This window comes from Rutilus rutilus, assembly GCF_951802725.1.
Source record: "Rutilus rutilus genome assembly, chromosome: 3".
Lineage (NCBI taxonomy): Eukaryota > Metazoa > Chordata > Actinopteri > Cypriniformes > Leuciscidae > Rutilus > Rutilus rutilus.
Genome location: NC_140211.1, coordinates 18,704,521 through 18,718,973, shown reverse-complemented (window position 1 = coordinate 18,718,973; position 14,453 = coordinate 18,704,521). Strand labels below are relative to the sequence as shown.

At 35.9% G+C, this 14,453-nt stretch overlaps 1 protein-coding gene across 1 annotated transcript; it reads left to right on the top strand.

The window, feature by feature from the left end:
- Window positions 1-584: 584 nt before the first annotated feature.
- Window positions 585-14,402, top strand: trappc14 (trafficking protein particle complex subunit 14). The gene is made up of 11 exons (XM_084403566.1): window positions 585-710; window positions 814-1,296; window positions 4,266-4,361; window positions 4,641-4,770; window positions 5,261-5,347; window positions 6,346-6,466; window positions 7,319-7,466; window positions 7,599-7,833; window positions 9,983-10,119; window positions 10,253-10,452; window positions 11,645-14,402. Exons 2-11 carry the CDS (start codon window positions 823-825, stop codon window positions 11,796-11,798), a joined length of 1,782 nt encoding a protein of 593 aa, XP_084259692.1. The 5' UTR covers window positions 585-710; window positions 814-822; the 3' UTR covers window positions 11,799-14,402.
- Window positions 14,403-14,453: the final 51 nt, after the last annotated feature.

Sequence of the window (14,453 nt, the reverse complement as noted above, 5' to 3'; positions counted from 1 at the left end):
TGTTGTAGCATGTAAATAAGAACGTAATACTCTCATTTGCAACTTTATTCAGTTTTGCATTGATTCAAGTTCAATATGCAAACATTCAAATCGGTCAATTTAATATTGAAATATGCTAAAATAAAATAATATTGAAGCATTCACTGACTTCCAAAGGTAGCAAGAGGGGTGAAGAAAGGGGCTACATTGCACGACAATAAGGAGTGTTTTTTAATCAACTCTTAGGTTGAAAATTTTCTCAACGAGAACACATTTTAACTTGACCATATTTACCATGTTATTATCTTAATTAGCTCAGACAACTGCCGTGTTTGCAGTTACATTTAAATTCAGACATTAGAGACACAGCAGCTTCAAAACACTGGACTTTTCCCACATGCATTCATGGCTGAATATAAATAAATATTATTTTGTTGGAAATAATAATATAATACATTTCAATTGAATATAAGTACAAATAAAGTAACTGAATATAATATATTCGAAGAATTATCCAAAATAGCTAGACCCTTATTTACCTTCATCGACAAGCGACTATTCTCGCCTTGTTATCATCGCGCTCTACTCCATCTTAACTCGATACGCATGCCTGCCATATAGCGCACTTGAATGTATTGTACGTCAACTGGCAGACAACCGAAATGTGGAAAAATAAGATGAATGTATTTTTTCTTCAATCTGGGCAACCCTAATATGAACTGAGCTGAAAGGTAAAGCGGGTTTGTTTAATTTATTGTTTCTTGTTTGAATGGGAGTGTTATTTGTAGACTGCACAGGCTAAACGGATACCTTCGCTGTCTTGTCTGCTTGCAGTGCGCTGTGATGGTTATGGTGTTAATGATGGAATCGCAATGCGAATACTTTATGTATTTCCCGGCCGTCCCCATCTCAGACCTGTCGGACCCGGCCAAATACCGGACGCTTCCGCGTCGCAGTCACCTTTATCTGGGGGAAACTGTGCGCTTTCTCCTGGTTTTGCGCTCGAGCACTGCGGCAGCTGATGGCAGCGGCTCGGAGCATCACAGCAGCCGCTCTTGGAGGGAGCTGGCCGGCTCTCTCTGCGCCGTGGCCAGCGTTAGCCCGGGCGACAACCGACAGCGGACACAGCCTCTGTATCACGACTACCACAGCAGCGGCGACGAGTGTGTGGAGGATACTGACGATGATGATGCTGCGGAGGTGGGCTGCGCAGGTAGAGGGGGCCCGAGGTACCGGGGCTTCAGGGAATGCAAGCCGCTCCTCATTCACAACAACCCCGGCAACGGCGTGAGGGAATTCCGCAAGGCTCCTGTGCAGGTGCATAAACAAACAATGTAGTCTTTTGGATTATAGCTGTTCATTGTAGAGGTAAAGTTCACTGCTATGAATGCAAATACACTTTACTTTATCTATAATTATAACACGGAAGTGGTGATATTTCCTGTTACTGTTTTGTTTGAGAGATGTGTATGTCTTGGCTGCTGGTAAGCATGCAGAACACATTCCTAATTTATCATTGAGGGTAGTCTTATTATTACTGGAAAGAACTTCCTGTTTTAGTGCTCTGGCCAAAATGCTACCATGTGTATTCCATGCAGTATATTTCTATAACGGTCTTGACTTCAACACCTACCGGTACACTCAGTCAAATTTTGTTAAAAAATCACCATGAAATAAAAAAAATAACTATTAGAATTATTTTTTTTTTTTTATTATATATTATTGCAGAATATTCTCATCTCTAATCTTCTCTTCTCTGATGAGGCGTTTACTGTTGCGAGGGTGGAATAACCTGTCACTCACATGAGATCCACCAATAGCAAACCGCAGTGATCCAATCAATTGCTGATTGACATAATCAAGTCCCGCCCTGTGTTTTCTTGTTCGACAAGCTGTTTCACTCGGATATACTTTACAATAGGGAAGAAAAGACTATTGCAACTTCCGTTTCATGCCAACTTTAACTAAGAAAGATTTTACAGAAAAATAAATGTACTGCATTTATAATAAATATTATTAAAGGAGTAGTTCACTTTAAAATGAAAATTTGCCCATGATTTACTCACCCTCAAGCCATCCTAGGTGTACATGACTTTCTTCTTTCAGACGAATACGATCGTAGTTATATTAATAAACACCCTGACGCTTCCGAGCTTTATAATGGTGGTGAATTGCAACCATCAGATTGTAGCTCAAAAAAGTGCACCCATCCATTATAAAAAGAACTCCACACTGCTCTGAGGGGTTAATAAAGGCCTTCTGAAGCAAAGCGATAAGTTTGTGTAAGAAAAATATTCAAATTTAACACATTACAAAGTAAAATTCTAGCTTCCGGCCAAACGCAGTCTACTTGCGCAACTTGTGACATTGCTCGCATAAGTTGCGCTTTACACTTAAGTCGAATCCGTATGTTCGTTTGGCCGTAAGCTAGTTATTTTACTTTATAAAGTTTTAAATATGAATATTTTTCTTACACAAACTCATCGGTTTGCTTCAGAAGGCATTTATTAACCCCCCAGAGCCGTTTGGAGTACTTATATAAGTAGTATTAGTATAAAAACTGCTTCAGTGTGAAGTTAGTCATTAGTAAACAAACTTCACTGATTAGCTTTTCCCAGCCCCCACCCTCTCAAATATCTGTATTTCGCATACAGATGCTATTTAAAGGATAAATAACATCTGCAGATTGTAAATGATGTCTAGAGAATCAAATATGGTCATTGTAATCAAGTCATTACTTTAACATGGTTGCTGACAGTTATTTGAGTTTAGGACAAATTCTTCACACCTAATGAAAGTGTGATAGACTGTCAAGCATGTGTTGCATGCAACGCAAGTGTTTTTTTTCCATATTGAAAGCTCTTATAAGAAGCAAAGCATGGTGATTAGGCTAGTTTTCCAAACAGATTGTGCAAGTTAGGGAGGTACAGCCCACTATTGAAATGAGGGCTTAGTTCTTAGTGCTATTTGCTCTGCTTTCCTGGTAGTCGCACCCCATAGTGCAAATAATGTTATATGTACCAGTTATAGAAGTCAGACATTACAGAGTGATGATGATGCTCAAGCTTTAGCCCAATGTTGTGTGGCTAACTGGCCAATGTTAGTATCCCTGAAGCATAAGAACACATAGGCCTAGATACTCTACATGTAGAGTAAAAAGCTTAGTGTTTAACCATTTTTGTGCTTGGCCTTTTTTTCTTTCTTTTTTATGCTGCAATGTACATTCCTGGGCAAAAAAAAAAAAAAAGGCCATGTCCAAAAATGGTTAAACACTAAGCATTTAATTGTCTTAACCACAAATGATTGTTCAGGAAATTAGCAAACATTTAAGCAAATGCACTACTTAAAAGCCATTGCTGTCTTAGAAAAGCATCAAAGACAGAATGAAGTTTTTGCCAGAATGTGGAAAGTTGTGTGTGGTGGAGTGATGAATCATAATGAAACACGAGTTGCGTGGTGATGCTCCAGAGTGGTGCCTTCGAAAATATGGTGTGAAATCTAATGATAAATGCATCACTATTCACTATCAGTGAAGCATGGCGGAAAAGGTGTCATTGTGTGGGGAGCCTTAGTATCTGCTGGGTTTGGTGAGCTACTTCTCTCTGAAAAGTCATTTAATGCTTTGGAGTATAGGAGAATATTACAGAATGGCTTGCTTCCCACAAATGAAAAGTTGTTATCTAAAGAGGAATGATCAGGTGTTATTTTTTTTCCAACAAGACAATGCTCCTGCCAAAATTGAAAAGACAACCAAGAAGTGGCTTGAGAACAAGCCCATCAGGCTCATGTTTTGGCCTGGTCAAAGTCCAGATTTGAACCCTATAGTGAATATTTGGTCTCACATTAAACTCAATTGAACTAGGAGAAAATTTTCAACTGCTCATGAACTGTTTGAAGCCATTAACATGGATTAAAACAACATTTACTCTTCTTCCTGTAAAAAGCTGTCTGCAAGTTGGGAAAGGCTATTCCATGCTAACTTACTTTATCTTCACTATTTGTGCAATTCTTGTTAATTTCCTGACCAGTGATGTGTGATTAAAATTGTAAAGACCATTAAAAGACCACTAAATATTTAGCCATTTTTTGCTTGGCCCATTTTTCTTTGCCCAGGAATGTATTTTAAGAGAAAATTAACGTGTTTTTTATTTAATTTTTTTTTTTTTACCTTGGATGCATGTAAACCTTTTGTAGAGGACCTCTAAAACAACATTAGGAATCTTTAAAATGGCATAATAGGGGCGCTTTAACTCGTCCCATGTCTCATGTTTCACTTTGTTTCTCAGTCTCCTGTAGATGAGCCAGTTGTTTTAAGCGATGAGGTCATTTTCCCTTTGACTGTATCCCTGGATAAGCTCCCTGTCAACACTCTCAAAGTGAAGGTATGGCTACTGTCTTTGTTTTTATGTTTACTCTGGCATTCATGCATATGGTTATGTGTTTTGCATTTAGTATTGTGGTATAAATAGAACAGGAACTTCTATCATCACACACATTTTTGGCACACGTTGTGCTGATATGTTGTGCTGCTGACTTGTACATGTTTATGCAAAAAATTATGAAATCTAAGACCAGTGCTCACGCTATGCCACATCACATCACACGTGTTGCTGATCACACTTCTGATTATGTGTCTATGTTTGTGTGTTACCTCAATGAAGATAATTGTGACTGTGTGGAAGCAAGAAGAGGAGAAAGCTGAGATCCAAGAACATGGCTACCTCAGCATCCTCCAACAAAAGAGCCCCTGCCAAACGTTCCGCCAGGACCTAAACACCTTCAAAGCGCAGGGTGAGCTCTTGCTTCCTTCAGCACAATACTGCGTGATGTCATTATTGAATCAGGACCTCTGGGATCTGCCTTTTTCACTCATCACCTAGTTTTCTTTTTCATTTCATAAAAAAAACTTTCCTTTTCCTTTAAATCCTCGCTTATCGGGCTTATGCTACTCTGAACAATGCCTGAACTTCGTATTTTGAGCACTTCTTGCGTTGTTTTTTGCCTCTTCACGATGACTCGCTTAATTTAGTCCTAATTTGTAAGTCGCTTTGGACAAAAGCGTCTGCTAAATGACTAAATGTAAATGTAAAATGTAAATTTCTCTGTTTCTTTATCTATTATTTTGTTGTGTGCTTGTCGGTGTCATGTTTTTAGATTTGTGTTTTTCCTGCTGTGTTTTATGTATTTTAAAAGGCATTTTTCCTTTCAGAAACCTATGCTGTTTAGATTTTTTTTTTCTGGTGTTTTTAAATTGGTATAATTTTCTCTTGTTTGCTAACAGTCAGCACCACACTTAACGTCCTGCCCCCTCCCGCAGTGAAGTGTCAGCAAATGACAGTTTCAGGAAGACACTTAACTGTGCTCAAAGGTAATGTCAGCCCTATTTCTCTTTCTCACATTTTATGAGCACAAATGATACATATACACTACCATGAAAATGTTTGGATTTTGAAAGAAATTGTTTTAATTTTATTCAGCAAGGATGCATTAAGTTGCTCAAAAGTGACATTAAAGACATTTATAATGTTACACAAGCTTTCTGTTTAAAAAACAATGCTTTTCTTTTGAACTTTCTATTCATCAAAAGATTCCTGGGGAAAATGTATCACCGTTTCAACAAAAATATAAAGCAGCACAACTGTTTGCAACATTGATGATAATAAAAAAAATGTTTCTTGAGCAGCAAATCAGCATATTAGTATGAATTCTGAAGAATCATGTGACATGACTGGAGTAAGGATGCTGAAAAGTCATTTACAAGTAGAAAACATATTATACATTGTAATAATATTGCACAATATTACTGTTTTTACTGTATTTGTGATCAAATAAATAGAGCCTCGATGAGCATATATATATATATATATATATATATATATATATATATAGGCTTTATTAATTGAATATGAATTTTTTAGAACCGTGAGTGTCTGTGTGTCTTCTGAGTATGATGTAATGGGTCCTTAGTCCCTAATGTAAGGGAGTGAAGAAATATATATTCATATCTCATTATAGAATTATTCCCATATCTATTCACACAGTCTTCAAGGGAGGATGCATGGATATGTTTGTATGTTATATTTGTATGACTTTATTAGGCTGTCCTTTCTTTAAATCTGCCAACTACGGTATGTTCAAACAGTAACAGTTTCATTCAGCTGATGTTCTACATACGTTTTGTCATCACTGCTATAGTGTAAGCACATCAGTAGACATCTTTGTGCTAAAATGAAATGTGTGTGTGAGACAGTCAGTAGGCATTCTGTAGTGCTTTTGCATGCACTTTCTTCTTGATATTTGTGGTTTCCTGTCTCTTTATGGGATAGACGTCTTGGTTATGTATTTACGAACATCTGTCTGTTTCAGTGTTAAACGGGAGTTCTCAAGAGGAAGTGTGTGTGCGTGACGTCAAGATTTTTCCCAACTTCAATGCTTCCTACTTACCAGTGATGCCAGATGGCTCGGTGCTGCTGGTGGACAATGTTTGGTAAGAGAAAACATTATGTGTGACCTCACACACCTGTGAGTGTGATTCAAGTACAGTTATCAGTCTATTGATAATGTCCTCAAACATTCTGGTTATGGTTTCTTATAAAGTCTTGTTTTGATAAAGTTTAGGGTTTTGTTCTTAAGTAAACTATTCAAAGTAAGCTATCTGCTATTAATTCAACTTGAAACACATTAAAAAAAATGTGTTGTAGATAACAAGATCTGTTGGACTATATATTGACTTATCATACTTATTAAGAAATTTAAGATAAAAGTTTCACAATTAAAAATGTAACCAGTCATGAGGATGTCAACATCATATTTGCATGCTTTTTTTTAGATGTGGCGCATACTTCCTGGAATGTATTTAACCATTTATTGCCGGTATTTCTTTTATATGGTACCAAAGCCCTAAAACTAACCTCGTTTTGCTTTTTCCTCTTTAAAGAAAATTCAAATCTTGGTATAACTGTGATGGCTTACAGGGAAAATAAAGTCATGCATTTGGATTTTTGTACCATTTTTTAATAATAAATCACAGTCTCTCTGTACATTCAAGAAAAAATCATTTTTTGGATGTTTGAAAGGTTTTTGATATTTTGTTTATCTTCTTTAGTCATCAGTCAGGAGAAGTTGCCATGGCATATAATTCTTTGGATGTTTGAAAGGTTTTTGATATTATGTTTATCTTCAGTTATAAGTCAGGAGAAGTTACCATGGCATTTTTGGATGTTTGAAAGGTTTTTGATATTATGTTTATCTTCTTCAGTCATAAGTCAAGGGAAGTTGCCATGGCCTATAATTTCTTGGATGTTTGAAAGGTTTTTGATATTATGTTTACCTTCTTCAGTCATCAGTCAGGAGAAGTTGCCATGGCATCATTTTATAGAATGGACAGCGAGTCTAGCCACCTTCCCAGCATGCTCAGCGCTCTAGAGGAGCAGAACTTTCTCTTCCAGCTGCAGCTCAATAACCAGCCACAAGATGATTCAACTGAGGTATGCCATCAGTCATTATGCAGTACATTATGTGGTAAAATTTTGTTTGGTACAGGCTAAAAAAATATTCTTCTTTCTGATCATTTAAAACTTAGATTTTCTAATAAAATGTAATCTTTCTGTTTGCTGCAGGGACTGGAGGTGCCATTAGTTGCAGTCTTACAGTGGTCTACTTCTAAACTGCCCTTCACCAACTTTATCTACACTCACTATAGTCTCCCCAGCGTGAGGCTGGACCGGCCGCGCTTCATTATGACCGCCAGCTGTCCCAGTGCGGTCAAGGCCCGTGAGCATTTCCGAGTGCGATATACCCTCCTCAACAACTTGCAGGACTTTCTGGCAGTCCGACTAGTCTGGACGCCTGAAGGTGAGGACCAATATTATTTTTGTAAAACGAAAACTGAAACTATTGGTCAAAAAAATTTTTTGTAAACTGAAATAAAATAGAAATTTCAACTAAAACTAAAGTAACAACAGTTACTGAAAAACAAACTGAAATAAAATAATAATTAGCAAAAATAAAGAATCGTTTTTGTAATTAATAAGCTCTCATCCTGTACCGGACAATCAAGTTTTTCCATTCCACTGCGCTACTTCATTTTTCAATGTTTGACCATTGCGCTTGAGTCTCGCGTCTCTTGCAGCGTCTCGAGCATGATACGCCGTTCTAAAAACACTGCACTCAAGTTAAAATATGTTCAACTTTTAAAATAACTTTTTTTTCCCATTTCACTGCCCGTGTCTTTTTCCCGTTTTTTAAAGCAAAACCGCTTTCCGTGTGAACCAGCCCTAAGAAGCAGAAATGGCCAAATGCGTATTTCCATCATGCCTAGACCTTAGGCTTATGCAAATACAGCTGTACCTTAATACCAAGTAAGATAACCATCTCATGTGAAACTAAACAAAATACCACACATATTAGACAGGATACCATGTGAAACTAAACAAAAATACCACACTGAACAGAAAACGCAAAAAACTAATAGCCGAGCATGTCTAGCCCACAATAGTAAACTAATAAAGTAATAAAAGTAAACTAAATGTCTGGTCTGAATAGAACACATGAATATGAGTATATGATATTAAAATATGCAATAGACAAAAAGCATAAATGGATCAATACATGAATAATGTTTGAAAGGATTAATCATAGAAATAACCATAAAAGAATAATCATAATAATCATCATACGCATATTTTTTCCTTTTTCTTATACACCATGTTTAACAAGATTTTATTTTTAATATGTTTAATATTAATATTTTCAATCTCAAACAATTATTAATTTTTTTTTTTTATTATTAAGAGGTTTGCACAAGAGTTAACTGTAAACTGCAAACATTAAACTTTGCTGAAATTAAATGTCTTTAACTGGAAGTGTTCTGTTAACTCTGCTAAACTATAATTACTAAAACTAAAACTGAAACTAAATATATAAAAACTAAATAGAAATGTGTTCACAAAATAAAAACTAAACTAAAACTAGCAAAACCATTAATGAAACTAACTGAAATTTATAGGACATTTTAAAATGATATTAAAATGAAAACTAATTTAAAAATGCGAAACTATAATAACCTTGAGGACTGGTAAAATAGTCCCAAAAAAAGTGTCTTAAGTTTCAGAACAGAGTGGTCAGGGTTAGTATCAGATTGTTGGATGACGCACACACAGTTGCCTGCTTTGAAATACTGTATGGTAAGTATATGGATGAATATATTATATGTTTGAAGCAGTGTTTTTTAGCATTATTTGAACACTTTATTATCGTATTTGTAAATATTTTGAATTAGCTTTTAATTCGATATTTTCAGTATTTGTTTTAAGTTTTGTTATGAGGTTTTGTCAATTTTATTAGTTTTTTTAAACATTTAGAATTGGCTTTAATTTATTTTTATTTCACTTTTAATTTTAGTACTTCAACTTCTCTTATTTCAGTTAGTTGCCAAGGCAGTATTTCTAATATTAAAATCCCTTCCCCCCCATATTTATATTTTATTTCAGATTTATTTCAATTAACAAAAAATGTTTTTAATTCAAAACCGGAAACCCACCCAATCTGGCAGCACTGCACCTGAATATAGCAATAAAGTTGAGAGGGCTTTAAGAAATGAGAGATTGCCAATAAATCAAGAAGCGTTGTTTGTGAAGTTGAGAAAAAAAAGTTTTGCAACACTATCCGCTATAGGCCTGATAAAGGCAAAGTAGAGAGCAAAGGTGACCATTTCTGAATGTCATTAGCTCATAAAGGGTGTGGTTCTTTCTTGTAGATGTAGATAGCAGAGTTTGAGTCTCCAACTGTGACTATTTGTGAGTATTTGTAATGCCAGATGAGCTAATCAGTTAATACATCAGACGTACAAGCAAAAGAATCCAATCTGACAGCATTGCATAGCTCCATGTGCCTGATGCATGTGTGCTAACTTCTCGATTATGGCTGAAATGTTGTTGTTGTTTTTTACATTGCTTTTTATTGCATGTCCTTTTGGGTTTTGATCCTCTTTTTGTCTTTTCAGGTCGTGGACAGAAAGAGGATCCTGCAGTGAATGCGGTGGTGTGTCATTCTCCTCTCAGTAACCTGGGTTACTGTCGAAAAGGCAGTACCCTCTCTGTCAGCGTGGCTTTCCAGATACTCCGATCAGGCCTTTTTGAGGTAAAGAGTCATTAAGTCTGTGTTGCATGTGAGCAATTCATTGTTCTGTTTCACTTCTTTCAACAAAACCAATGATCTGAATTACTGGATGTAAACAACTCGGTGTCCGCTATTCTATCTCCTCTGTCTTTAGTTGAGTCAGCACATGAAACTGAAGCTACAGTTCACAGCATCCGTGTCCAACCCTCCCCCTGACGCCCGTCCTTTGTCCCGCAAGAACAGTCCGTCGAGTCCAGCGGTCAGAGACATTCTGGACCGACATCAGGCCAGTCTCAGTCTGGGCCGCTCACAGTCCTTTTCTCACCAGCAACCATCCAAGTTTCACCTCACAAGGTATGCACATACACATTCACACAGATGATCTTCACATATTTGACATGCTTTATGGTTCAGTCTTTCAGTGTGTCTCTCTCTCTCTCTCTCTCTCTCTCACACACGCACACACACACACGCACACATACACACACACACTATACACAAGTACACTTTAAGTGGGACTTACCTTAAGATATTCATTTCATATTATAATTTACTTAAGTCTCATTCTTTGTTTTTCTATTTTATTTTATTCTGTATGCATAAAAAGATGTTTATGTCTGTTGACAGTCTTTTTAACAGTAAGAAATAATTCATTTTAAATGTTTATTTTATATTTGATTTTACTCACATAGTGGAAGGACGAAGATGAACTGCCAAACAACGTTTTAAATACATTCCAGATAATATGTTAATAATATTTAGTTTGGTACAATAACAATATACACAACCATTTAAATGATAACATAGCACAACATAACTTTAATTTTTTTTTTTTTTTTTAAGAAATGTATACTTTTAAATTTTAAATTTAAACTTTAAATTTTTTTATTCTATTCATAAAAAAAAGATATCACAGATTCACAAAAATATAATTTTCAAAAAAACTGTTTGAAAACTGTTTTCAACATTGATAATAATAAGAAATGTTTCTTGAGCACCAAATCAACATATTAGAATGATTTTTGAAGAATCATGTGACTGAGGACTGGAGTAATGATGCTGAAAATTCATGCCATCACAGGAATAAATATATTTTTTAAACATATTAAAATAGAAAATAGTTATTTGAAACTGTCATAATATTTCATAATATTATTGTTTTGCTGTATTTGAGCAAATAAATGCAGCCTTGGTGAACATAAGACTTTTTCAAAAACTACAAAATCTTAATGAACCCAAACTTTTAAGCAGTTTTATATATCCATATATATATGGTAGGAACAAGTTGTCCTTTATCATTTCTCTATAAAGATTTTTTCCACTCTATAAACAAATTTTACTGTTCTACGGCAGCATCCTGACTGAAATGGAGCATCTTAGTTGACTGATTCAGAATTTTCTACATATTCAGGAACTCTCACATAGCATATGGCAAACTGGTCTTAAAACATCCTCTTACAACCCTCTCTTCACTCTTCTTTGTCAAATCATGATTGTCTCATTTCTGCAGCACTGATCAATGTTCATGTTTGATTGTGTCTTACAGGACAGGCAGTGTTATGGAGCGCAGGGCCATCACCCCTCCCGTGGGCTCTCCTGTTGGCCGGCCGCTGTACCTCCCTCCAGACAGGAACATTTTGTCACTTGACAAAATAGCCAAGCGTGAGTGCAAGGTGCTGGTTCTGGATTCACACACCTAAATGCACACGCACCCAGGGAGAGGAGTTACGGATATTCTCGAACTTTTGGAAAGAATAATGTGTCATGAAGTAGTGTAATTGGAAAAATGGTTTAATGTCCATTGTCTTTCAGTTTCTATTCTATAGGTATTTATTTTGTTCTTTTTACCAGCATTTATTGTTTACATGCTGTACAGTGTGATTATTTTAAATAATTTCGATGCAATTTATGTGCAGCTACTGACAATTTTGACTGAAGGAATGAAAAGAAAGCATAAACACACAGGGTTTTTATTGTTTATCCCTAGGACGTTTCACTGGAGTCAAGAAGCTCTGAAAGTAAAAAAGAGTGTATTTATGACTGTTTAAGGGAAAAATGGATGGTTATGGTTACCCAGACAGCAACATAGTGTCGCCCATATCCGGCCCACATCTGGTGCGGATGGAATCCACATGTACCAGATGTTGGCCGGATCTTGGGCCGACACTATGTTGCTGTCTGGGTAGTCATGCACAGATCAACATGAAATCTGCGCGCTCAGAAATGTCTGATTTTTGAAGAAACTGAAATTTCTCAAAGGATGTTGGTTTAATAGTTAAATAGTTTGGTAACGTTTTTGGCTACCAATTAGAGTCTATCATCCCATGAAACCCATTTTGCTCTTTAAATCCATTCTGTCGAACTTCTCTCAAAAATCAGTGCAGACAATATGAAGTCAATTTTACAATCCTATTGTAAAATCATGTAACATGCGAATGTAAGTTTTCACCCCCTTCTCTGTTTGCTACTTAGTTTTGGATAGATTTTTTTTTTAGATGTCTTTACATTTCATTTGTCAACACTGCCAGCATTTCCCAGCCCATGTTTAATTCCTCTTTGTCATTTGCATTTCACTTTGTAAAAGTGCTTTTATTGTTTTTCTTAAATATTTGAAAGATGGTTTGCAACTTTGTGCCTGTGGGCAATCAGAAAGTTTCTTTAATTTTCAGTCCTGTACACTGAAATGTTTTTTTTTTTGTTTTTTTTTGGTCTGGCCTTTATCGTACCGTGCAGTGTAACTCCATGTCGCAAATATTCCTTACTCAGTCAATAGTCATACGCACGTGTTGTTAAATTCATATTTATTTGATGTTTTCATCGAATTATTTCACTGTTGTAATGTTAACACTCCAGTTCATCAAGCTGTGTTCAACTTATAAAGGTTTGCCATGTAATTACACACAACGTTTCATTGCCCGAGAGCGGGTAAATCAAGTCGACTTCTGGTTCTTGAAGGTGGAGCTGGTGTTATTGGCTGGAGCCATTTTATTTCTGCTCCTCCTTTTATGGATTTAGAAACATTCCTACTGCAGTGTGTGCTCTCAAATATATGGTCTAATTTTTTGCTCCAGAATGATCTTATCCCTCTCCCGCTTGATATCCAGGAACAAATTCCCGGTTAGTGTCAGGGCAGATTCTGGCCATACAGTTGTATTGATTTCTATGCATTTAAGCTGAACATTTGACTTTCACAGAGAGCTTCATATCTACAACCCCTTTGGCTGTAGTGATAATCAATTATCAACTGGCGTATAGTGTCACCCCATGGAGCCATTTAATGGGGTTATGATTGATTTCTTTGCATCAATGTTTACATGTGAGGACTACTGAATCATCCTTAGGACTGAAAAAGCTTTTCTTTTGTTGTGGAATATTGCACATGGTTTAATATTGTCTCTGAATATAGGACCTTGAATGTTTAATTTTCTCATTCTGCAGAAATGTAACACACTGATCCAAAACCATATTGTGGCTGTGGATAAAAATGTTTTAATATTAACACTGTGATGTTTTATTTTATTTTATTTTCAAATTCTCATTCCATTTCACTTGTAATTTCCATATTTGCATCTTGGCCAGTTTGCTTTTTTTTTGGACTATGTATTTGTTATTATTTTATAGTGAAAACTTGTGAAGAAAGGTCACCTAGCACAATTAGACCGTTTATTGCAGAAGGAAATGTTCAGAAAACGTTTGGTATACTACTATCCAGGGCATCAATGCATCACATTTCATTTTCAACAAAGATGTAGGTTTTTTTTTTTTTTAAGCACTTTATTTACATTTTTGTAACTTATTTTATTGGGGGGAAAAGAAGGAATGTTCAAACAAGGGACCATATGCTTTGAGTTCAAAAACCTTTTTTTTTTTTACACGGAACAATTATTAATTGACGTGGCAGGGATGAGAAATGCCAACTGTAACCACTGGATTTACTCCGTCTGTATAAATATCCTGAGGTTAGAAGTTGTGCAAAAGGTATCAGAGCTGTTGAGGCAATATATGTTGAGTATTGCGCTTGTATTGTGTGTTTGGACTATTTGCATTTTTTGAATTGCAAAGACCTGCCAAGCTCTTCTGGAGGACGTTCCTTGTGGCACTCAATCATACAGATAACTAGTCGACAAAGACAATTTTTACTTTTCTGCTCTATGAACTGCTGCTTTGCGCATTTTTGTTTTTATACAGCTTTAATTACAATGCTGTTTAAAGTGTTAACAAAAGTGTTCAGAGTCATTGGAAATGTATGTTGTTGGATATTGGATTGTTGCACTTGAACAAGTTGAATAAAAGCAGTCAGGGCATAAATCGTCTTGTTAACTTCTTCAAAATAATAATAAAAAATTGCCAGGAAA

Coding starts and splice junctions, on each gene's coding strand:
- trappc14 (XM_084403566.1), top strand. CDS start 823: ATGGTTATGGTGTTAATGATGGAATCGCAATGCGAATACTTTATGTAT. Junction 4,362..4,640: donor TCAACACTCTCAAAGTGAAG/GTATGGCTACTG, acceptor ACCTCAATGAAG/ATAATTGTGACTGTGTGGAA. Junction 10,120..10,252: donor TCCGATCAGGCCTTTTTGAG/GTAAAGAGTCAT, acceptor CTCTGTCTTTAG/TTGAGTCAGCACATGAAACT.